The 27,264-nt window shown below is 34.3% G+C and overlaps 1 protein-coding gene and 1 long non-coding RNA gene across 2 annotated transcripts; one reads left to right on the plus strand and one right to left on the minus strand.

Annotated features, from left to right (window-relative positions):
* Nucleotides 1-1,941: 1,941 nt before the first annotated feature.
* Nucleotides 1,942-3,645, minus strand: LOC133821118 (uncharacterized). Its single transcript, XR_009887323.1, has 4 exons — nt 3,495-3,645; nt 2,830-2,904; nt 2,153-2,271; nt 1,942-2,062 (listed from the first exon to the last, which is right to left on the minus strand). It is a non-coding gene; the product is annotated as an uncharacterized LOC133821118 (long non-coding RNA).
* Nucleotides 3,646-7,437: 3,792 nt separating this feature from the next.
* Nucleotides 7,438-7,860, plus strand: LOC133824145 (uncharacterized). Its single transcript, XM_062257012.1, has one exon. It carries the CDS (start codon nt 7,438-7,440, stop codon nt 7,858-7,860), a length of 423 nt encoding a protein of 140 aa, XP_062112996.1.
* Nucleotides 7,861-27,264: the final 19,404 nt, after the last annotated feature.

A 27,264-nucleotide genomic window follows, 5' to 3' on the forward strand; every position in this document is an offset into this window, starting at 1 on the left:
TACGTTTGAGTATCGAGTCGGGCCTTTATTTTGAATTTGGGTCATATGTAATTGTGATTTGTTTAAACTAAGTAAAATACCGGCAAGGGAGCCGAGCCCACTAGAACAAAATAGTTGCAGCAAAAAGAATAAATTGAGTATATAGTTTAGTTATATATGTAATTATTTTTTAGTGAAAAGTAAAATAAAATATTTTGGGAGAATGGAAAAATATATACAAATAAGAAAGAAATGATGATATTAAATATGAAAGTTATATGTGAAATTTTATAATCATACATCATTGATTTACTAACTATTTTTTCTCAAATTCTTTATAATCATACATCATTGATTTGTTAACAATTTTTTTCTTAAATCAGGTGGTCAATCTATACAAAGTTCCAAAGTAAATCGACACACAAAAATAATTCAAATTCAAAATTTTTAAACAAATTACTCTATTCATCTTATTCAAAATATATTTTTTTAAATTACTCTATTCATCTTATTCAAAATAAATTATTCATCTTATTCAATTATGACATATATTTCTTTAATTTTTTTAAAACAAATTACTCTATTTAATTATACAAATTCAATTGTAAATTACCATATTCATCTTATAGAAATTTGATTTTTTTTTTCTTCAGTTCATACAAATTCAATTGTAAATTACCGTATTCAATTGTAAGATAAAGTTCAACAAAACACAAGGTAGCATCTTATACAAATCAAATTATGATTTATTCTATTAATCTTATACAAATTCAGTTATGAATTACTATATTATGCTACGTGAGTAAAAATATTTTAAATTTTTTTGAGTTTATGAATTTAGTAAGTTTAAAATAGTAACACAATCAAATAGCAAATAGAGAAATAAAACCATTAATTGCTATTTTAATAAATGTTAAAACTAATAACCAAACACAAAATATAAAATAGTAAAAAAATAAAATAGTAGATAGAAAACTATGAAGGAAACCTACAAGCATTAATAGGATTATATGATTGATTAGATTAACTATCAAGATTAAATAATACTCAAACAAATAATGCTACCAATGCATAAATAAAATACTTACATCTAGAGCTAACCCATTATTATTTGGGATTGTTAAAATCTAACATAATCTAACATAACCCATTAAAGAAGAGAGGATGAGGGCCGCACATTTGGGTGAAGGGTTAGGGGAGAAAGATATATGAGATGTATTTATAGTAGGGTTCACTACAACAAAATAGAGGTTTTATGACTTTAATTGGGAGACATTGGAAGTCTACAATGTCTCCCACTTAGTGAGACGTTGTTGCTAGGGTCATTGTAGGTATATATCCCACGTGCCTCACTTCCCACGTCTCCCACTGGGAGAGGTGGAAAGTCAAACGTTGACTTTCCACCTCTCCCATTGGGAGACGTGGGAAGTGACTCACCTCTCCCAATGGGAGACGTGGGAAGTCCCTAGGAGACATCCCACGTCTCCCATTGGGAGAGGTGAGTCATTTCCCACGTCTCCCAATGGGAGAGGTGGAAAGTCAACATTTGACTTTCCACCTCTCCCATTGGGAGACGTGGGAAGTCTCCCACCTCTCCCAATGGGAGACATTGAAAGTCTCCCACATTTAAAAAAAATAAATTAAATAAATTTATAATTAATATTATTTTAATTTGATTTAATAATTAATTAAATTGAAATAATATTAATTTAAATTGAAATTATTTTAATTTAAATTGAAATTATTTTAATCTAAATTGAAATTAATTTAATAATTAATTAAATTGAAATAATATTAATTTAAATTGAAATTATTTTAATCTAAATTTAAATTAATTAAATTGAAATAATATTAATTTAAATTGAAATAAAAAAATATATTTGTTAGATATATACAAGAAATACAATATTTGTTAGAAATATTCAAAATGAACAAATATTGCATTGTGTATGAAGAAAGAGTTAAAAAATTAAAAAAAAAACTATCAACGAGGTCGGTAACTTTGGATTATCGGCAACACATATGTCGCCCATTCTTGTCGCAACTCATCAATTTGTGCCTCTGTATATGATGTGCTTGTTAGCTGCAAGAAATATAAAGTAAAATATATTAATTAATTATTTGATTACATTTATAGTTTCAAAAATAATTTGTAAATTTTAATTAATAATACCGTTCTCAAGTAATGCCTGGGACTTGCATGTTCAATCAAGTAATGCCCGTTCTCAACTAATCGTTTATTATCCTAAATAATATCGGGCAGCATTTCCCCTATAATAGTGACCTAACCATCTGCATGTGAATAACAAAACAAACAATTCAAACAACATACAATAAGTTTCTTCCTTATAGAATGCATATATAAAATTAATTGTTTATTATCCTAGATAAAATCGGGCAGCATTTCCCCTATAATAGTGACCTAACCATCTACATGTGAATAGCAAAACAAACAATTCAAACAACATACAATAAGTTTCTTCCTTATAGCTCCGCAGCACACAGTCAAATTTCTCAGAACCTACTTCACTAATACACACAAGTTCTCAACCTTCCGTTATCACCGCAGCACACAATTTTAATCTCAGAACCTACTTCACTATGGATGAATATTTAAGATATTCAAACTCTTCTAACATTTGTTTAATAATATTAAAAGTAGAAGTAAGAGAATATATATTTACCTCATGCAATTAATAATTCAAAAGCTAGCAAAATTACTTCAAGTAGTAATCGAATTCGCTATTAAATTCACAAACCAATATAAATAAATTAATAAATAATAAATAAAATATCACTAAATATCTAGCAATATATAACTTATTATTATAATTTTAGAAACTTAATTACCTCAAATGTGTGATTGATAGATATAGAAGTTTTGATGCAAAGTACTCTCTAAAATCTCACCACCAAAATCACAACCTACGAAATTAAATTAATTAATATGTTAAACATTACTAAACAAATATCACTAAATTCCTAATAAGTAATTGATTGGTAAACAAATAAAAAAAAACTCCAATGAGCCACTAATTATAACCTAAACAAAAAATCAATAAAAAATTTCATAACCTAAAATCTCAATAATCAACAAAAACATAAATTTTTGCATATATTTATATTTTTAAAATTATTTAATAAATTTATTTTAACATAATAACTATATATATAACAAAATAGTTAGAATTTAAAAAAAAAAAGTGTAAATATACATACAAAAATATATCTAAATTTCGAAATAAATAATGATAAAAATTAAAAAAAATCATGAACATATATATTATAATGAAATATATACAATGTGATAGGTTAATTTAAAAAAAAACTATGAAATCTTAAATCTATAAAAAAACCTCCATGGAAAAACAAATAAATCTAACAATGTATAGAAAAAAATGCATAAAAATGTAAAATTAACACAAAATCATGTATATTACTCATCCTAATGCTAAACCTATGATTTTTTATCAAAATAATTAACTAAAATTCATAAAAATTAAAAAAAAACTAACCTTGAAAACCCTAAAATCGCAACCCCTTTCGTGCTCTCTGTTTGGTGTGCTCTCTCTGTTTGGTGTTATGAGGAAGAAGAAGACCCAAAATTCATTAAATGGCCAGGGGGACATCCAACGTCTCCCACTGGGAGACGTGGGACACGTGGCACGTCTCCCACTGGGAGACATTGAATGTATAGAGGGGTACATCCAACGTCTCCCATTGGGAGACGTGCCACGTGTCCCACGTCTCCCAGTGGGAGACGTTGGATGTACCCCTCTATACATTCAATGTCTCCCAGTGGGAGACGTGCCACGTGTCCCACGTCTCCCAGTGGGAGACGTTGGATGTACCCCTCTATACATTCAATGTCTCCCAGTGGGAGACGTGCCACGTGTCCCACGTCTCCCAGTGGGAGACATTAGATGTCCCCCTGGCCACTTCTCAACCTATTTCCAACGTCTTCCACCATTTTTAATGTCTTCCAATTGTAGTCATTAATAAAAACTTTCAATGTCTTACACCATTAGACATTTAAAACCCCTGATAAGTTTTAATGTCTTACACCAATGGTGTAAGACATTGTAGGGAGTCATTGTATGTCAAATTTGTTGTAGTGGTTTGACTATTGGGGTGGACTAAGTATTTAATTTGGGTTTGGCCCAAAAATGTATAGTTTTATTTATTTTTATCCAATTTACACTATATGATTTATACTTAATAATTATATATAATAAACATAAACATAACTAATGTATAATGTATAACATTTAGAATTATAATGTATTTTTTAAAATAATTTGTCAATATAATAAACTTTTTTACATTTTAATACACAATTTATATACAAGTTTAGAATAATAAAGATTTGTTTCCTTATTTATATTATTTGATTTGAATAATATTTTTTATTAATTTATTTGTCTTACCATTTTCATCATTTTTCTTTATTATTTTTTAATATTTTTTTTTACCATATATGTTATTGAATACATGTCCCAAATATTTATATATATTAATTATTTTTTATTACATAAATAATTGGAAATTGCTTGGAATATAGAAATTTATTTAATTATTATATTTGAAAATATATTTTATCATTTAATTATTTAATGTAGACTATGATATGATATATTTGTTATTTTTTTCCTGTAGAAAAATATATTGCAGTTGAAACGTATACTACATTCATTGACATAATGAGAAATGGTCAGATTTCATTAATAATAGTTTAAATAAAATTATAAACCTACAAAAAGAAATTATGAACTTTATATTTGAGAATTTTTCCATTTTGAAGATCATGACAAGCCACCTTAAAAAAGAATTTCATATAAAGATTTTCCAGAAGAAAAAAAAGAAGAGATTTATAGAAAACAAAGATAGAGATATGCTAAACAGAAAGCATTAAAAACCAATTCAATTCGTATAAATGATACCGAATCATCAAATAACGATGATTTTGACACATTTGTTAATGATCGTACGGCAGTATCAATTACTCAACATTCAAATATTGGTGTTCAATATACAAACAATATTGAACATGTTAGTCCTCTTCAAAGAGTATCAAAGAGACAACAAAATTCTCATATTCATACTGACATCAATGAAGAGGGATCGTCTCGTGAAGTCTTTGTTTGTCCCAATCTTGATGGCACCAGGCTAATTCATTCAGAGGAAATTTTTTCTATAAATGTCTCTATCCAACAGGTTTTCCTGAAATTATTTTTTTCAGTAGTCTAATTCAACCATCCTTCTATTCTTTTTTTCTTAACATTTCAATTTTTTTTTTTTTTTTTTATGAATAGGACCCATATGTTGTTCAATAGGATCTAATCTATGAAACAAACATATCAAGACCTTGTAGGGGTAAGGAATTAATATAAAATTAGTTAGTTTTTTCAAATTCATTCGTTAAAACAATATGAATAGTTTAATTTTGTTTTCTAATTAGCCAATCTCATCAAAATAGGTCAATCACATAAGTTATCCCAAAAAATTAGAGTCCGATGACGTGGCAATCAGAAGTGAAAAGTGGAAATACATGGTCAGTAAAAGGCACATTGATAGTCAATAAATGTGTTGGCTCTTCGAAGTTGTGATAAAGTGATCTGACCGAACTGATAGAATTTCTGTCCGACCGGTGAAGATTTTTGACTGACCAGTACTAGAGAAGTGTCATGACTGACCAATCATGACCTTGGCCGACCAGATACATGTGTGTCTGCCCAGGCATGACCATGTCCGACCAGTCAGGTGCATGTCTGCCCAGGCATGACCTTGACCGACTAGTCAAGTGTGTGTCTGCCTAGTTAGGTGCATGTCTGCCCAGTCAGGTGCATGCTGCCCAATAAAGTGTTTTGCCGACCAGTGAAGGTTTGGTCGACTAGCATAAATGTGATATGGATTGACTAGACAGAGCAGGGCTACGCAAAAGATCCCAGAAACGGCTTCAGTAAGAATCGGTCTTAGCTTGCGCGGGAATCTCTCAGATTATCCCATAAATATAGTGTATCGTTATATTTTGAATATTATTGTAAATTAAATATAGCGAGAATAACAAAATATCCCGATTATGGGAGACATCATCTGTACGATCCTGAGCCTATAAATACAAGGCTTATGGCATCATAAAAAGGACTTTTTTCGGATTCTAATTTTCTAGAGAGAGTACTTGCCTCTTGAGAGAACTCTTGTATTCTTGTAATCTGCACTGAAGAAACTCAGTTGACTCAAGTTCATCTGATCTTGAGTGTAGATCTATAATCACAACTCTAAGTGGATTAGGCTATTACCAAAAAATTGGGGTTGAACCACTATAAAAATCGTCTATGTCGTTTATTTCTCTTGAAGGGTTTTGTCGTTTTGACGTCTACACGTCGTTGGCCAAAAACACGGTCAACAGCATACTCGTTCTACTAGATTTAGAAAATTGCTAAAAGTAGTGCCATCTGAACTATATTCACTTCCATTAGTGCCTAGCTGTAGACATTGTAAAGCAAAGCGATTATGGCATGAAACAACTAGTATTTGTTGTGGAAAAATTTCTCTGGCCACAAATAATGTAGCAAGTGAGCTTTATGCGTTGTTTACACCCAACAATAGTAAATCTGCACATTTTCGAACATATATTCGAACTTATAACAATAGGTTTGTGTTTACATCGTTTGGTGTTAATTTTGATAAAGAACTCTGTCGAAGAAATAGAGGAATATATACTTTCAGAACCCAAGGACAAATCTATCACTATATCGCCGACTTGCTCCCTTCCAATAGTCGTCCTTCTTATCTCCAATTGTATTTCTACGACACGGAGCATGAATTAGAGAATTGAATTTCTGATTCAGACAGAATATGGCCATCAATTGTAACCCAACTCATCAATATTCTTCACATCAATCCTTATTCCATTTTTTCGTTCTCTTTGAGATTTCCCAGATTTGAAAAAACAAATCATTCATATAAAAACAGATGCTGGGCTTGATGTATATTCAATGCCCCTACATCCTCACAAGTTGCAGTGATATGGGTCGAAAATGATGATGGAGATTAACCAAGAGGACGTAACATTCTTGTGTATAACAATTCTGGTGGAAATCATAAAGTTCAGTATTACTTTGGGTGTTATGATCCACTGCAATATCCGATATTATTTTCTTTCGGTGATACTGGTTGGCATCAAGGGATTTAAAGGATTAGAGGAAGCAGATAAAAGTACAACAAAACAAACCCATCAATAAATCCTTAACAATCAGCCACTGCAAAAGAATTACTTGCAACAGAAGAGCGAGGTTAGATTATAGTATTAAAAATTTCTAAAAATTAATTTAGTATATACGTCCAAGTTAGTAACATTTCCTTCACATTCAAATTTTGTAGGATTAAACCAACAAAGAAAGTGCCCAATAGTTTCATGTCGGGAATCTTATTGCTACAAGTTGCAAATAAGAGAAAATGTCAGAACAAATTTGCTGCTTTCTGGTCGATTATTGCAACAATTTGTTAGCAGATATGTATGTCAAGATCGAGACCTCAAGACTAGATTATTTTAGAAGAAAGCAACAACATATTCGATCAGAGTTGTATCAAGGTATTGTTGATACAATTATGCTTAGGGAAACAAATCCTTCTAATGTTGGGAAACAAATTATACTCCCATCTTCTTTTATTGGAGGTCCAAGAGATATGAGAAAAATATATATGGAAGCAATGGCTTTAGTTCAACGTTATGGCAAACCTGGCATTTTCTTAACGTTGACATGTAATCCAAACTGGCGAGAAATTAAAAATGAACTAAGTCCACACGAGGAGAGTCAAAATCGATCTGATTTGGTTGCTCGAGTCTTTCATGTGAAATTGGAAGAATTAAAGGACTAGTTATTCAAAAGACAAATATTCATAAAAGTGTTAGCATATGATGTTACTGAGCACCAAAAAGGGGTCTTCCGCAAGCCCACTTTTTAATTATCTTACAAAATGAGTGGAAACTGTATGCACCATAATCTTTTGATGAGATCGTATCAGCAGAGATACATGATAAAAATACAAACATCCACCTCCATAGCGTTGTTGTGAAGCATATGATGCATGGACCATGTGGAGTATTGAATCCATCAAATGTTTGCATGAAAGGAAATCGTGGATGCAAAAGTAATTATCCAAAGAATTATGCATCTGCAACAACTGTTGGAAATGATTGCTTCCCAATATATAGGCGCTCAAACAATGGAATGACTATGAAGGTTCGAGGACCAAATCTAAACAATCGTTGGGTTGTTCCATATAACCCGTATCACCTTGCAACATTTGACTCTCACATTAATGTAGAGATTTGTTCTACAATAAAAGCGGTGAAATATCTTTACAAGTACATTTATAAAGGTCATGATCGTGTCACTTTCAACTTGGTTTCTGAAACAAACAATCAACAAGTTGATGAGATCCAACAATTCCAGTCAGCCCAATGGATTGCTCCCCCATAAGCAATGTGGAGAATATATAGATTTATTATCAATAAGAGGTCCCCAACAGTGTATAGTTTGCATTTACAATTGGAGTATCAACACCCGGTCACTTTCCGAGCTAACGAAGATCTAATTAACATCCTCAATTTAGACTATTCTAGAAAATCTATGCTAACACAATTTGTGGATGCCAAAAATCCACCCCAAGGAAAAAAGGTCTGGTCCCTTATTGAAGTAAACTACTAAGGGGGCACCGAAGGCGTCAAGTACGTGATAGAGGCAGAAGAGGCCACACATTTGCGAGGCCCCAGGCCTCACGAGGTCATTCCATGCCCATGGGAGGAAAATCCGAGATGCCCCCATCTCACGCACATGCCTCTGTGGATACCAAACTTTCGCTTGAACGAGACCCCCGCCTCGTGGCCCTCGGAGTATATGCTTGGGGTGGAAATAGCCCCAACATGATGTTGCAGGGTCTTGGGACAACACCTCGCCAACACAGCAGCGTCTCTTGCACAGGGTCTTGCGGACACCACCTCGCCCAAGCCGCAACGTCTTGCGCGCAGGGTCTCACAGACACCACCTTGCCCACGCAGCAGCATCTCGCGCGTAGAGTCTCGTGGAAACCACCTCACCCACGTAGCAGCGTCTCACACGCAGGGTCTCATGGACACCACCTTGCTCATGCAACCACGTCTCGCACGTGTAGGGTCTCGCGGACACCACCTCACCCACGCAGGAGCATCTTGCGTGTAGGGTCTCGCCGACATCGTCTCGCCCACGCAGCAGCATCTTGCGCGTAGGGTCTCACAAACACCGTCTCGCCCACGCAGTAGCGTCTCGCACGCCCCTTGGCCATGCGACGGTGCCTCGCACCCCATAGGTGCCTCATGAGGCCATTGTAACATGGCCACTTGGGAGGCGCCTCAAACGTCTGCCTTACCCATCTCTCCTGACCGTCGTGATGTCGCCCACGCATAGGGCCAAACGTTGTTATCCAAAGTGTCCTTAGCCAAAGGCATGCCTTGCCATAGGCCCATAACCCTCGCTATGCGAGATGCTGTGCCTTGCGCTCAAGGGTCGCTGCGAGACCCCGCATCTTGCTGGGATGAAGACCCACGAAAGGTGCCTTGCCTCATCATACATGACCCATGTCTCACCTAAGAAGCCCCACTTATCCCGCAAGAGTAGGTGCCACCAGCGAGGCACGTCTTTACTGCGACTTCTCATAAAGTATAAATTCTAGAGCTTCCAAAGTATACATATGAGGAGAACTAGTAAGGGCCCAACCATCATTTGGTATCAGGCTAGAGTTGGAGAAGGTAACTAAGTAACCTACTCATGATGGCTTGCAAGCTTTCCCACACTTAGCAAAATACAAGGGAGCCTAGAGAAAATATGTGTCTTGGGAATGTAAGACGAACCATCAGGTACGAGGTACGTGTATGGTTACGAGATGTACGACACTGAGGAAGATAAAGGCATGACTCTGACATCCATATTCGACAGGCAGTGGAAGTACGAGGAATGGTGGCATGACCTGCATGTCTCTGACCACAAACAAGCACCGACACCACGATCCTCTGCTCCACCACGACCTATGCCACTACCATGATAGTGTACCCAAGTACCTTCTTGTCCCCTATGACCACCTTGTATGGAAGGCCATTAGAGCCAAGCTAAAAATAGACCTCCACCCCTCAAACTAGGAGGTTGGAAAATTCATTGTATACTCAGGTTATTAGGCAATATACAAATGTTTATTCCATTGTTGGTCTGCACTTATTTTTCCTCCAGTCCATTCTAAGTTATTATTTAGTTATCTTCTTACTAAGCTTTGAGTTTTCTGACCTAACATCGTTGACGAGTTCTCACCGTCAACAAAATTCTTTGCATTAAATCGAGTATATGAAAATGCAAAGAAATTACTGTATAAATAAATTCCTAAATATTATGTTTGGAACCATCAACACAAAGAGTGTACTCACCGAAAAACGAAAACAGTCATAGGTTGAATTGTTATAGCAAATCCATTTGAGGGTGAGCATTATTTTATGCAGATATTTCTAAATAATGTAACGGGACTGTTTTCCTTTGAAGATCTTAGAACAGCCGAGGGCATTTTGGCCCCAACATTTTGTGAGGCAGTAACAATGCATGGTTTGTTACAAAGAGACAGTAGCTTAGAAGACTATTTACATGAATCATCTTTATATCAAATGCCATCCAGTTTGAGGCGACTGTTCGCAACAATATTGGAATATTGTAATCCAACCAATCTAAGAGACCTTTGGGAACATTTTGAGGAAGATATGTCAATTGATTTCAAATCATCAGAAGATTCTACATCGACTACAAGGTATCACGTATTAAGGTCAATCTCTTCTACGATTGAATCAATGGGGAAAAACATTAACTCTTACCATATTCTTGATGAAGACATTTCTTTCGATGGAAATGAATTTCAATCTAGAGAAATCGATGATGAGTTAGGTGTTGAAATTCCAGAAGAAGATATTACATCTTCAAGATAACTTAATAGCGAGCAACAATAAGTGTATAATGTAGTGTTGGAAAAAGTTTTATCAAACAAAAATGCTGCATTCTTTGTAGATGGCCCAGATGGGACATGGAAAGCATTCTTATACAAGGCACTTCTGGCAACAGTACGATCAATAAACTTGGTAGCACTTGCAACTACTTCATCAGGTGTGGCTGCACCTATACTTCCAGGAGGTCAAACAACTCACTCACGCTTTTAGCTTCCACTTGATACTGACGAAAAAACTACATGTTGTGTGAGCAAACAAAGTGAACTTGCAAACCTACTTCGTGCAACAAAATTAATAATATGGGATAAGGCACCTATGCTACGAGACATCAATGATTCTAACGTAGCCTTCGGTGGAAAGGTTGTTGTTTTTGGGGGAGATTTTCGACAAGTATTACCTGTGGTTTGTAAAGGGACTAGACAAGAGTAGTTTAATTCCAGTCTAGTTCATTCTTACTTGTGGCCTACATTGGCTAAGTTTCAAATATGCGAGCTAGATTAGATCTAATGTTTTCAAATTATGTGTTGGCAGTAGGCAATGGATTGCCACCCAACACAAAAGATGCTTGTTCCCTATGATGATGACAAGACTTCATTATATCACTTAATAGAAGACGTTTTCCACAACATTCAAGAACATTAAGGAAATTTGTCAACTATGATTAATCGGGCCATACTAACACCAAAGAATAATTTTGTTGAAGAAATAAATGCATTGTTAATTCAAAAATTTCCAGGTGAAGTCCAGCGATATTACAGTGTAGATGAGACAATAGATAAAACTGAGCAATCAGTTATGGAATATTTCTTAAACACATTAATGCCTAATGGACTTTCGCCTCATGAATTATTACTAAGGAAATTTTTTCCCATCATGCTCCTAGGAAACATTAATCCTTTAGAGGGGCTATGCAATGAAACCCATTTGATTTTTCGGGCTTTTGATCGACATATCGTAGATGATGAAATTGTCGTTGGACATCATATGAGCAAAAAAGTCTTCATTCTAAGGATACCATTCTTACCAAATGTGGATGATAATAGTGGTTTTTCATTTAAGCAAACTTAATTTCCTATAAGATTAAGTTTTGCAATGACCATAAATAAGTCACAGGGCCAAACATTGGATTATGTTGGGATTTATTTACCACAACCAGTATTTTCTCATGGTCAATTATACGTGGCTTTATCAAGGGCAAATATAACATCTACAGTGAGGATTTTAATTCGACCAGTGACCACTAATAAACTTGACAAAAACTACACAAAAAATAATGTGTACACAGAATTATTATCATTATCATTTTTAAATTAATGTTTATGTAGGTAACATTCACAAATTTTATTAATCTATTTTCAATCCATTATTTCATAAATTAATAATTCAAATACATTATATTTATATGTGTAATATTATTCTATCTTTACAGGGAAAAAATGTCGACAATATGTACCTCGATCAACGAGATCACCTCAAATACAAAACCTTGGAAAATCAAGATGATTGTGGTAGATAAATCTCCAAAGCGAAAAAGTCGTAACTCAGCAGTCGAATACCAAACTCTAATATTAATCGACCAACAGGTATCATATTTCTTAGAATATATATTACTTTGAAAATTATTAATACTCTCCCAAATGAATGTAGCATGTCTATATTTATCTTTCACAACTCATATAACACAATGTTAATCATTATTTCTTTAAATTTTGGTTCAGGGGAATCAAGTCTAATTAGTAATTTTTGGAACGGATATTGACTTTAGGGAGGGCACTTTAAAACTGTTTCACTCTTATTATATTAGTGACGCCCTTGTCTAAAACGCCAACACAAGGTACAAGATTGGAACATATGAATATGATTGGACCCTCAACTCAAGAATACTAATAGAAGATGTAGAAGAACAAGGCAATCAAATAGAGGCGCCAAAACATAACATCGTTCCATTTACAGACTTGCACTCTCAAAAAGACTCAGCTTAACGAATAGGTATTTCAAATTTAATTCTTATACAAATTGATTATCATCAAAATAACCATTTTCTTATTTCAATATGTAGATTTCTTATCTGTTGTAATCCAATAGATATGTCTTATCAATGAAAGGTATAAAAACAAAAACATACTTTCAATTAAATTTAGTATTGATATTACTTTACAAAATGTACACTACCATTTTATATTCAATCTAATTTGTCAGCTTCAACCCAATACAATTGACTATGTGGGGTCGGTTTGTCCAAGACGAATGCCAAACAATTACAAAAATTATTGAAGAATACCCAATAACACTAGGAACACAAATAGTTGTTCGAACATATAGAGGTGCTTAGAAATACATAACTTGTATATTCTTCTATCTTCGATATACTTTCATTAATATAAATCTCAATTTGAACAAAGGATTATCCCTATCATCACGTTCATCAAGTACCTTCACAATCAATCCTCAAATTCCAGAGGCAACTGCATTGAATCAATGGTAATACTCGTATATTAAAATACACATATTGCTCAAATTACATTACATTTAAATATATTGTTTTCATATACTCTTCCTATATTTAGTAACTTGTATTATTATTCATTTTTTATTCTAAAGGGTGGATAATAATGCACTGAAAATCAAAAGTATCATTGAAACATCATTAACACATCCATCTACTACTCTATCATCTGTTGGACTTTAAAAAACCCTGAAGATTTGTGATATTCCCTGTGCGATGAGGGCTCTGCAACCTATGGAGGTAAATAATACTTTTTTATTTAAATTTAATAAAAAAATACAATTTTAAACTTTCTAAAGAACAATTCTTATTTGATGTAGAAAGTATACTTTTGGATAGAAGCAAAGATAAATATAATTGATTATGCCCAAATGTACTATTACATGTCGTGTGCGACATGCCATAGACAAATACGACATAAGTATGACGAAATAATTGTTTGCGAAAATCCAAATTGCAAACAATGAGGGACCCCCACACCACAATGAGTACTTTTTATTTAAATTTGTAAATAAATTATAAATTTTTTTAAAAAATTACTAATATTCACATTAAAACTAATATATTTAAATACATTTTAAGTGCTAGAGCATATGTGCAACTAGAAGATAATACTGGAAAACTCGATGTTGTTATGTTCGAAGAAGTAGTAGAAGAGACATTTAATTGTTCTGCAGTCCAGTTGATGGAAAATTCTACAGAGGTAAGAATAAATATTATTACATTTCAAAATAATACATATGAAAAAAACCATAATTTATATAAAGTAACTCTATATTGTTTTTACAGGAAAATCCTCAGAACATTGACAGTGTTGCGAAGAAATTAGCAACAAAAAAATTGACAATCAAAGTATCTGCAAATGAAGAAAAAATGAAGAATGTCAAATACAAGTATTTCACTATTTTTTCCATTGAAGCTACACAATATGACAACAACGATGAATCATCATCCTAAATTACATACAAAAATTAACCCCTTCTTTATTTATTTATTTATTAAGAAAAAATCCCCTTCTTTATAAAACTATAGACAATTTTATTTTTATTTTTTTATTTACGAAGGTCTAGCCTTTAAAACCATTCACTAGCAAAATCACCCTTTCGGAAAAAAAAAAAAACTACCAAATACTTATCAACAATGTTATTGTTTGACTTTCATCAATATTTTTTAGTAATATCTTTATGTCATACATTATATTAAACTTTTTCTTTTAAAATTTATGACATACATTATTTTTAGTATGATTGAATTTCATCAATATTTTTAGTAATATCTTTATGTCATATATTATATTAAACTTTTTCTTTTAAAATATATGACATTTAAAATATAATTATAAATTAATACCGTAAATCCTCTATATAAGAGTAACTTTGGGACCAAACTAGTTATATTCCAATTGAGAGGTTATAACTGAATAGATGTATTGGTAAAAGAAATTCTTAACACCCAAAAGTAATAACTATAATAACAATAACACTAAGAACGCCCTAATAACTATTATTCAAAAAATATTTAGGTATAGTTGTTTGACATATTGGTTTACTCTTTAGAGTTATTACTACATCTTTATGAATAATTAATCTTATACACATTGAGTAGGAGCTTGGAAGAACACTTGACTATATATATATATTATTATATAGATGTATATTTTCTTAATACAAGACTAATTGTTTTTATAACTTATTAAAATTTAGAGGTTATTCCTATTTATAACTGTCCCAAGCCCGGACTAATTTTTTTTAATAATAAAATAGAGGTTATTATTAAATAGAGTATCCCTATGTAGATGTTCTACTGTAAATATCTTTTGAACATATTTATCATGCCTTCACAAGTTAAACGGTCGTGGTGAAAGTCCAGTCTTGAGTATGAGATATTGAAATTTTTGACGCAGAAGCAGTTTGGTGAGAACATCGACCAATTGACCAACAGATGAAACTGGGCCACTCGAAGCATATTATTTTCAATTTGTTCACCAATAAAATGATAATCTAAAGCACATCTTTCATGTGCGAGATAGCTTATTCACAATATAAGCAATATTTGGATGTGTCATGGACAGACATTGAAGACTGACGATAATAGTTCTATACTAAATTGGATTAGATAGTGACGTGCCAAAGTGTACAGTAAGTATTGGACTAGTAGCAAGAGGCGTCACAACATGCTTTGAATTTTTCATGCGGGTGCGAGCAAACAACACGAGATATTGACGAATCTAATATGTTAAGATGCATAGGTTGATATATTATGAGATGAAGCCTTTTCTTTTGTAACACTGATATATATATATTAAAAGGAAATGAGAAATCCTAATTCTAAACTAACAAGGAAAGTTTTTAAATTAATAAATATCTTAAGATAAACCATTAAAAGATAATTATAAATTAATGCCGTAAATCCTCTATATAAGAGTAGCTTTGGGACTAAACTAGTTATATTCTAATTGAGATGTTATAATTGAATAGAGGTATTGGTAAAAGAAATTCCTAACACCCAAAAGTAATAACTGTAATAACAATAATAGTAAGAGCGCCCTAATAACTATTATTCAAAAAATATTTATGTAAAGTTGTTTGACACATTGATATACTCTTTAGAGTTATTACTACATCTTTATGTACAATTAATCTTATACACAGTGAGTAGGAGCTTGGAAGAACACTTGACTACATATATAATGAAATTCCATTTTTAGTAATTACCAAATTAATTAAACCATGTGAATTAATTAAAGTGTGGAATGGTAATTAAATGTGTAAACAGATGTCTGTTCTGTCGGGACAGAATCCACACTTGTCACGACAAAAACTGAACACAATAAAAAGATAATGCAAAAACAATAAAAGAACACAACGAATTTTTACAAGGTTCAAAAACCCTTTCGGATAACCTACTCCTTGGGGCCACGCCCAGAGAATAAAATCAATTAATAAAGAATCACAAGTACAAAATATTGACTTATACAAAACAAGGCTCCCTCTTGAGATTTGCCGCAAATTTGTTGTACTTCTCTTCACTAATCTGATTTTGATTGAAACGCTCAACCACTCGAACTCCCTTCAATGGCCAGCGAGTGCTTGCATCCTCCCGACGTTTATCAAAAGCAAATAAAAATAGAGCGAAAGGAACGGTAACCATCATGGAGTAGGACTTGTGGATGCATTGATAATGGCCAACGAAGCAAGAATTTGGCGCTGAGTATCCTCCATGTGAGTGAATCACTCAGAGATACTTGCAATTCCTGTCTGGATAGAAGCGAGAGCAATCGGGATAGTAGGAGTGTCAGACGTGACATTGCCAGTCCCAGAACAAGTCAGATTAATGCCTTTGACCTTTCGAGCTGTGGATGGAGCATGGTCATCTTTGACAGTGTAGGTAGGACCAACCAAAGGAGAAGTTAAGGTCTCATGGGACTTCTTTAAAGGATGCTGAGAGTCCAAAAGTTTGTAAATGACTTGCGAAAACATCAAGTGTTGACCCTTGCGTTTGGCACCACTCAAGGACATGATTTGATAAAAAATAATAGCAGCAAGATCCCTGGTGACACCAGTCCCAATTATGAACAATAGAAAAGCCATATCTTGAGTGATGGTCAAGGAATGAGTAGTAGGCATCCAATTAAACAATGCAAATTTGAAAAGTGCACCATAATAGTGAGTAAGATCTGAACTCGTAGAGAGACGCTTGGTTCCCACACCATAGCTTGACCAACCAATTCGAACAAGACTTGATCCTTTGCAAACTCAATAGAATCATCAATCTCAACAGGAACGAGATTGAGAGCCTTAGCAATTTCAGTAGGACTAAAATTATACCAATGACCCCTAACATACACTTTATGAAACATAAAAGAAGTCTGATCTAACTCATCATTCAAATTTGCATAAAATTCCTTAACTACCCGAGGCACAAACCCATCAAAGCCATACAAAGATCGTAACCAAACCCTTTCCACTAAAGTAAGTAAAACCCCAAAAACACGATGAAGAGCAAAAAGGAAATTACGCTCACTAATATAGAGACGATGCTCATAAAATTGCATATTCTTCTCATTATCATTAAAACAGAAAGTAAGATAATGAGCTTTGAAAGAACCTGAAGTACGGATAGGGGCACCTTTTTGTTTTGTGAGTTTGGTAGACAATTCGGGAAATGCCAATGGTGTTGTGCCCTTTGGGTCAGATGCAACAGGAGTGGTTTTTGATGGGTCTTCTTCAGATTCAGTCTCCTCCTCCAAATATTCAAGAGGAACTTTAGGAATTGGCTCGGTCAAGGAAGGGTCCAACTCAGGCAGTGAGTCTTCCGTTTCAGGAGAAACATCCTTCGACGAGGTGCAGGGAGGTGCATTGATTTTTGCCTTCAATTTGAATCTTGATAAAGGAGATGAATCAGAGATGGAGCTGGTACCTTTTGTTGGACCCATTTTGGCCTTCTTGGTTCTCTTTGTTCCAGCGACTTTGGATTTGCGTTTGCCCTTTGCCTGGGGGATCAATACATCAGGGGATAAAGAAGATTCAGAGTCATGTTCAGATGGATCAGACATAGCTTCTGTGGAGACTGATTAGGAATGACTTGTATTCAAGGCAGGATTGGATTTTACTTGACCTTCGGATGAGGTGAGTGGAATCGCCGAGGCTAGGTTTTGCTGAGCATCAAGGTTGGGAAAGGTAACTCCTTTACTTGTAGCCCCAATCAAAGTAGCTCCTTCAGGACCCGGAAGGGAAAGTACCTTCTTTATTGCTGTGGTCTTAGGTCGACGGCCTGTAGGAGGTGAGATAGCAGGGATAGATGCTACAGCAGTCGGAGTGGCAGAGGGAACTGACTCAGAAAATGTCTCCTTCTGAGACTTCATTGATTTGGAGGATGAACCACAACCTTGGATCTTCATGGCTGCTAACAATGAAACAAGTGAAACACACAAAGAACAAAAACCCTAAACACTTTGGTTATACGTGAGAGAGAAAAACAAGAAAACACTGAGAATGAAACAACCCAAGTGAATTCAAATATATAGAGTTTTCGGTGCACAAATGAGGCAAGTTCGAAAATGGGTAACCAAAAATGGGTAACCGGATTTATTGTGATACATGCCAAAATATCTCCTTTTTAAAACAAATTCATCCACACCTCAAAATTGGAAACTTTTTGAATGATATTGAATATATTGAGATAAAACAAATAAATTGCATCCATTAGATTTTCAAACTTTCTTTTGTTTTTTTAAGTATACGGTCAAAAACATATTTGATTTTAACATTATTATTTTTTTTATTTTTAAAAAAAATTGCCGAAAATAAAAAGTAAATTAATATACCATATGTGTCTATGTAAAAGCTTTGTCCTGTTCAAGAGAAACAAGATAACCATATTTTTCACAAATTAGAGAAATGAGTTATAATTCAAATACTAAGTAACCATAATTCGAAAAAAAATATACCAATCACAAAACATATTTTAATCAATTCATTATATGTATGAGTCTTACAACAATTTTACACAGTTTAGTCAACAGGCATATGTGTGTGCATATGTGGCAATAGTAGCCTTTTTTTTTTCAAATTGTAACCATGATGGAGGCTATAACTCTTATATTGATGGTAGCCCTTTACACTGGTAGAGTATCCTCCAATATAATTGCTAATTACCTGGTACCAACTTGCTCAGTGTCGGCTTTCACACATTAGTATAGGTAGCTCTTTTCCAAAATGGGGTCTGAAAAAGAAACTGGATTAAGGAATGCTCATACAAAAACAAACATAATGTTTTGATCAAATATAAATTGGATGGTCTAAATTTTTTTAAATATGGTTTTTATTCCTCACAAAGTATAAGAATTATAATGTTCATTTTCTAAAATTTAAAAATATGCTCATCAAATTTCTTCCAAACAGGACAAGAGATTTACACAAACACATATGCAAGGCAAGACAATCAATTTATTGGCAATTTCAAATAAAATAAACCCCCAAGGATTTCCTGAGGGAGTCAAATTTGACCGTGTCTAAAGCTTTAGTAAAAATATCTGCAATTTGTTTGTTAGTCTCAACATATTCTAAAATAAATGTTTTGTTCTCAACAAGTTCCCTAATAAAATGATGACGAATGTAAATATGTTTGGTGCGAGAGTGCTGAACAAGATTCTTGGAGATATTAATAGCACTTGTATTATCACAAAAAATGGTTAAAGTTTTAATATCAAACCTATAGTCTGCCAACATTTGTTTCATCCACAAAAATTGAGTACAATAGCTTCCAGCAGCAATGTACTCAGCTTCGGCTGTTGACAAGGAGATGGAGTTTTGTTTTTTACTATGCCAGGAGACCAAATTATTTCCTAAGTAAAAACAACCACCACTTGTACTTTTGCGATCATCAGTGTTTCCTGCCCAATCTGCACCACTATAACACACAAGGTTAGAATTTGTTTCTTTGGAGTACCAAATGCCTAAATCAAGAGTATTATTGATGTAACAAATAATTATTTTTACAGCAGTCACATGAGACTCCATGGGGTTCCCTTGGAAATGAGCACACACTCCAACACTATAACTGATGTCAGTGCGACTAGCAGTTAAGTATAGGTGTAATGCCCCAAATTTCCTAATTGGGTTTAGGACCTTGATTAGGAGACCGGGAGGGCCATAATTGATTTATTATGATATTTAATGATCATATGCGTGTTAATGTGAATTATATTATTATATGATGATAAATGCATGCATATGGGTGTATTTATAATCATAAGGGCATTTTGGTAATTTGGCCTGTTGAGGGCATATTTGTAAATTGGGTGCATGCTGTAATTTGTGAATGAGATTTTATTATTATGGAGATATATTCGAGCTCTTCGGCATGAGACGATCCTAGATTATGAGTTAGCGGTTTTGTCATAACGGGGTCACTTTTGGGGTAATAGAAATGTGTATTTGATGATAAATTGGGAGTATTTGAGAGAGGATGGAATTCTGGAAGTTTTGACTATAATGTCCTCGGGGGCGTTTTCGGGACCCCGAGCCTTAGGATTTATTTGAGGTTACTTAAGCTTGAAGTAGCTTGTCAGATAAGAACGTACGTTAGAAAATCTCTCTCCCTTCCCGATAGCCTATTTTACCGTTCGAAGCTTTCTTAAAGGAATTTCGAGTTCTAGGAGTTGGAATCAAGCAAGGGTTGAGGCATAGCGATCCTAGGAAAGATTAGAAGCTTCTTAACCGAAGTATTTGACAGAAAACAACCCAATCAAAGGTAATCTAAGTTTGAAGTTTTGAGTTTCTTAAGTTTTTAAGCTTGGAATTGGACTTTGTGAATTGTTGAGTTTTCGGTTGGTTTGAGCTTCAGGTTTTGGTGGTTTTGGACCATTGGGAAGTTTGGGAACTTTGATTTGATGATTTGGAGATGTTTGGATGGGTTTTTGGAAGGTTTTAAAAGTGGAAAAACGAAGAAAAGTGGCTGGTGCGAAGTTGGGCCGCGGCCCTGTTCTTGGGCGTCGCGGCCCTAGCTTGAAGAAGGTGGAGGAGGCTCTGCCAGGGGGGCGGGCCGTGGCATAGTCCATGTAGGGCCACGGTCCTTAAGAGAAAAATTTCCCAAAAGTGTGTTTTTGTGATGGAAACTTAACTCTAAGGGCCTAAGATCAATCTTACTACTTAGTTGAGTGGGATTCGATGTTCCGGAGGCTTGGGTTGGGTTTGGAAGTATTTAATTACTCATTTTGATGAGGTTTTATATTTGGTTATGACTAGGTGACCTCTAAGGGGCTTAAAGGTTGATCGTTCTCAAGGGTTGTTCTTATATTGGTTCTAGCTCGAATCTGAGGTAAGAAAACCGCACCCTGTGTATATGTGACATGAATGGCTATTATTGGTGCATGTTGGATTGTTAAATATAATGCATGTAATGCACGAGAAACATGTGATTAGGACATGCTTTGTATACTGAGTATGATATCATTCAGAGCTTGAGCATCTGTGTTCGTACATAGTCCTAATTGTACTAGTACAGGTTAAGTAAGCATGCTGAATACCTTGTTTATGGATATTGGATATGTGATATATGTTTGGTGGCATGACTTACTTGTGTGTGGCACTAACTTATTAGCCAGAATCGGCAATGGTGTTAGATCCATCTGTGAAGCTGTGATTTACTAGTCAAGTTCACAATGGGTTGAACATTGGTCGTGTTTTACTGACCTAAGAGTCAGAAATGGCATAGCGTCATGAACGTCAAGCCAAATGAAGATTAGATCTAATCAATATCAGCAAGAATGTCTCATATGGGGTATTAACGCTAGACCGACCCTAAGGCCGATGAACTTATAAGCGCTTGGCTAGTCTGAGACTAGTTATTCAGAGCCAAGGCATATGGCCCGGTGACTGTTTGTCACATGGCTAGGGAACTCTGTTCCAAGATTATGACTCTAAGGTCATGAGGAAGGTTATGTTGGTGACTATTCACCATACACCTATCCTGTTCAAACTTATGAAAGGTTCACTTACCAATTAAGCCCGAGTGACCCTATTGTCACATGGCTAGAGGGGGTTGTACCCACTTTTGTGACTGTCGTGACTGTCACCTATTTATTGGGGCTAAGAGTCCTGGATGATTATTATGATCATTGGTTGATGTGTTATACTCAACATTATGTAGATCTGTTGCCTGTTGGAGTAGGGCGTGTGCCTTATGATCTGATGACATGTTATAACTGTTCATGAGCATATTAAGTTTTCTTGATGAGCTTTGGCTCACGGGTGCTATGAGGTGCAGGTAAAGGCAAAAGAAAGTTGGACCATCCTTGTGTTGGAGAGCTTAGGTGATGAGGTGTACATATGCAGCTGCTCGTCCACCACGGCCGAGGTTGAGAAGGAACTAGGGTTAAACCCTATTTTGCTGCATAGAACGGCCTGTTGTAAATATTTTCTTGTAATAGACTCTAAAATTATAATTTTGGGATCCCAACATATATGTTAAACGTTCTAATGAAACGTTACATCTTATCCAAAGTTTTTAATCCCTAAACCACTAATCATACTTAGTTACACGATTTTGGCCAAATGACTCAATTAGTGAGTTTAGCACTATTTACAAGGCACACAGTAACGGTCCCTGGAGTTGGGGCGTTACAATAGGATACTCCCAATCATACTCCTGTAAAGATTTGGATGAACTTTCTTCCCATTCTCATCTTTAGATAGTTTGATGGTAGTTCCCATGGGAGTTTTAGTAGGTTTAGATGTATCGAGTCAAAATTTATTCACTAAATTTTGGGCACACTTGCTTTGTGAAATGAAAATTCCCTCGTCTAACTGCTTCACTTGGAGTCCTAAGAAAAAATTGAGTTCTCCTACCATGCTCATCTCAAACTCTTCCTGCATTTGTTTCTCAAATTCCTGCACTAGAGAATCATTAGTAGAACCAAACACTATATCATCAACATATATTTGTGCTATCATAATATTTGTATCAACATTTTTGATCAAAAATGTTTTGTCTACTCCCCCTCTCTTGTATCCCTCTAAGACCAAAAAATGAGTTATTCTTTCATACCAAGCCTGTGGAGCTTGTTTCAACCCATACAAAGTTTTTTTCAATTTAAAAACATGATTAGGATAGTAAAGATCCTCAAACCCTTTGGGTTGTTCCACATATGCTTCTTCATTCAAAAATCCATTTAAAAAAGTAGATTTGACATCCATTTGGAACATTTTAAAACCAAGAATACATGAAATAGCTAGTAATAATCTTATGGATTCAAGTCTTGCAACAGGGGCAAATGTCTCATCAAAATCAATTCCTTTAACTTGAGTGTACCCCTGTGCAACTAGTCTAGCTTTATTTCTTATTATGGTCCCTAATTCATTAGTGTTATTTTTAAATATCCACTTTGTACCTATAACATTAGTATGACTCGGTCTAGGGACAAGGATCCATACCTCATTCCTTGTGAATTGATCTAGCTCTTCTTGCATAGAATTGATCCATGATTCATCATTTAAGGCTTCCTTCACATTTTTTGGTTCCAAAGTTGAGGTAAAACAAACAAATTGAACCAAGTTTACACACCTCTTTCGAGTGACCATACTCTCTTCAAGATTTCCCAAAATGAGATCAGAAGGGTGATTCTTTTTTACTCTGGTTAATGGTTCTTTTTTAACAGAGTCAGAGGAAATAACTGGATTTTCCTTATCTTTTTGTCCAGTTGTTGTTTTGATAGAATTAGTGTCTGATACATCATCAGTGGCTGTTGTCGCCTCTGAAAGTTATGCTGTCAGATCTGTCATTTCTTTATGATGTCGAACATCAATGAACTTGTCAATTTCCTCCTCATGGGAGTACTCAGAAAAAAAAATTAGATCATCTACAACCACATTAGCAGATTCCATAATAGTTTGGGTTCTCATGTTATAAACACGATTTGCCCTACTATTGGTGGAATATCCAAGAAAAACTCCCACATTGCTTTTGGCATCAAATTTTCCCAGATTCTCACGATTTCTAAGAATATAACACAAACACCCAAATACATGAAAATATTTGACATTGGGTTTTCTACCTTTCCAAATTTCATAAGGAGTTTTATTTGTACCTGGGCGCAGAATAACACGATTAATTCTGTAACAAGCTGTATTAATTGCTTTAGGCCGCAATTTCTTTGTGAGTTTTTTGCTATTTAGCATAACTCTGGCCATTTCCTGTAAAGTACGATTTTTCCGTTCCACTACCCCATTTTTTTCTGGGGTTTTGGGAGCAGAAAATTCATGCAAAATTCCGAAAGATTTACAATATTCATCATAAACAAAATTTTCAAACTCCTTTCCATGATCACTTCGTATTCTTACAATCTTTCCAATGTTACAATTTTTTTCAACTCTTAGTCTTGTACATAGAATTTGAAAAGCTTCAAATGTATCTGATTTTTCTCTTAAGAAATATACCCAAGTAAATCTAGAAAAATCATCCACACATACAAAAATGTATCTCTTACCATTAATACTTTCAACTTGTATAGGACCCATGGGATCCATATGCAATAATTCTAACACATTTGAAGTATTAATATCAGATAGTGCTTTATGGGAAATTTTCAACTGTTTTCCCAATTGACATGATTCACACTTACCAAGTGATTCCTTACCCAGCTTGGGTATACCACGGATGAGACCTGCATTAGCAATCTTTTTCAAGTTTTTGAAATTTATATGTCCAAGTTTTTCATGCCACAAATCAGTATTATTAAAACTTGATGATGATGCATGACATGTGAATTTTTGTGTAAGTGTATAACAATTATCCAAAGAACGAGAACCTTTAAGAACAATGTCACCACTTTGATTTACAACATTACACTCATCATGCGAAAAATTAACAAAAAAAACTTTGGTCACAAATTTGACTTATGCTAATTAAGTTGGCTTTCAGCCCATCAACAACAAGCACATTTTTTCAGTTTTGGTAACCCTTCAATGTTTAGAGTACCTTTACCTAAAATATTTCTTGTCATTCCATCCCCTAATGTTACTACTCCAAACTTCAAGGATTTGAAGTTGGTGAGTATGTTGGCATTACCTATCATATGTCTTGAACAACTGCTATCAAAGTAAGATGAACTAGATGCATGCATTTTATGACAGGTAAAGGTAGCCAAGCAAACAGAGTTATCTTTCTTGACCCATATTGTTTTTTATTTTGAATTTCTTTTGGTCAAGAATTGATTCATGCTACCAAAGTTTTTAACATAATTCTTTTTAAACAAATTTAACAGAGAAAAACACTTAGGTCTTATGTGTCCTTTAATCCCACAAAAATGACAAAATGGTACAAATTGTCCAATGTTTCTTTTTGGATAAATTTTCTTTAGTTGTAGATCTGTTGGAATAGATGACAACTTCGTGGTCTCTGAAGAGTTACTTGTTCCCGCAAAACGGTTAGTTGGCACAGCAGTCGAATAATTCATGGATTTTACAAAAACCGTTTTTCTTGAGGATTCAGATCCATTACCTAATCCACTGTAATCACCAGCCTTTTTTCCTGTTGAGAGAATATCATCCAAATTTCCATATATTGGATTAAGCATTTTGACACCTTTTTGCAAAAGATCAATTTCTTTACTCAAAGAATTAATTTCATCACTTTTGGAAGCAATAATCATCTCAAGTTCTTTAATTTTTTCAACGGATTTTTTATTATTACTAGTCATTAATCGATTCTCAGAGCAAACTTTCAACCTTTAATCATACATTATTTTATAAGACTCTTTCAATGACTCCTCATCTAAGTCAGAATCATCAGAGTTAATGTCAGAATTCTCATTATTCATAACAGAATTATTAATGCATAACAAATCCTTGTAATCGACTGAAGAAAAAACCATACCTTTGTGAACAGAGGTTAAGGAAACACTGTTTTCTTCCTCATCACTCTGTTCAGAGTCTTGATCACTCCACGTGGCTGTCATGACTTTTTTTTTCTTAAAGGTATTTTCCCACTCAGACTGAATGTGTCCAAATCCTTCACATTCCCTGCACTGAATACCCTTTTTATTAGTCTCAAAGGGTTTAGAAAATTACCTTTTGGGTTTTAGGATATGGCCTTTTTGTTTCCTATATCTTTATGTACTTTTGAAATTTTTTTGTTAACAAAGCCATCTCATCATCCAGACTCTCCTTCTTTTCTCTGGAAGATTTCAAGGCAATAGATTTTTCCTTGATTTCTTCTGTTTTACCTTTTTTTCTAATTTGTTGGTTTAGTTCAAAAGTTCAGAGTGAACCCATCAATTCTTCTACTTTTATTTTGTCCAGATCTTTTGCTTCTTCAATTGCAGTTAGCTTAGTCTGAAACCTGTCAGGAAGAACTCTAACCATTTTTCGAACCAAAACATTCTCTTCAAGTTTCTCACTAAATGCAAAATATTCGTTAGCAATATCTGACAATGTAAAGCCTCGAATTCTCCGGTATGGTTTAATGGCGAGATTAGTAGGCCAGGAGGGCCATACTTGTTTAATTATGCCATTAATTGATATTATGCATTTATATGTGAATTATATTATCATATGATGTTATATGCGTGCATGTGGGTCCACATTTGAATAATTATGCTATTTTGATAATTTGGCCCATTGAGGGTGAATATGTGTATTTGGGTGCATAACTTGATTTGTGAATGAGATTCCATTATTATGGAGATATATTCGAGTTATTCGCCATGAGACGGTCATATTTAGTGGATTAGCGGTTTTGTCATAACGGGGTCAATTTTGGGGTAATAGAAATGTTTATTTGATGATAAATTGGGAATATTTGAGATCAGGGGTGAAATTACTCAGGTTTTGACTATAATGTCCCCGGGGGTATTTTGGGACCCCGATCATTAGGTTTTATTTGAGGTTACTTAAGCTTGAGTAGCTGTCAGATAGAACGTACGATTAGAAAACCTCTCGTTCTCCCTTTCGATAGTCCGTTTTACCGTTTGAGCATTTTCGAAGATATCTCGAGTTTTAGGAGTCGGAATCAAGCGAGGATTGAGGCATAGAAATCCTAGGAAAGATTAGAAGCTTCTTAACCGAAGGATTTGACAGAAAAAAACCCAATCAAAGGTAATCTAAGTTTAAAGTTTTGAGTTTTCCGAGTTTCTAAGCTTTGGATTGGACTTTGTGAATTGTTGAGTTTTTGGTTGGTTTGAACCTTGGGTTTTGAGGGTTTTGGTGTTTTGGGAAGCTTGGGAACATTTTTTTGATGATTGGGGATGGTTAGATATGAT

Source organism: Humulus lupulus, chromosome 3, assembly GCF_963169125.1.
Source record: "Humulus lupulus chromosome 3, drHumLupu1.1, whole genome shotgun sequence".
In the NCBI taxonomy this organism is placed as follows: domain Eukaryota; kingdom Viridiplantae; phylum Streptophyta; class Magnoliopsida; order Rosales; family Cannabaceae; genus Humulus; species Humulus lupulus.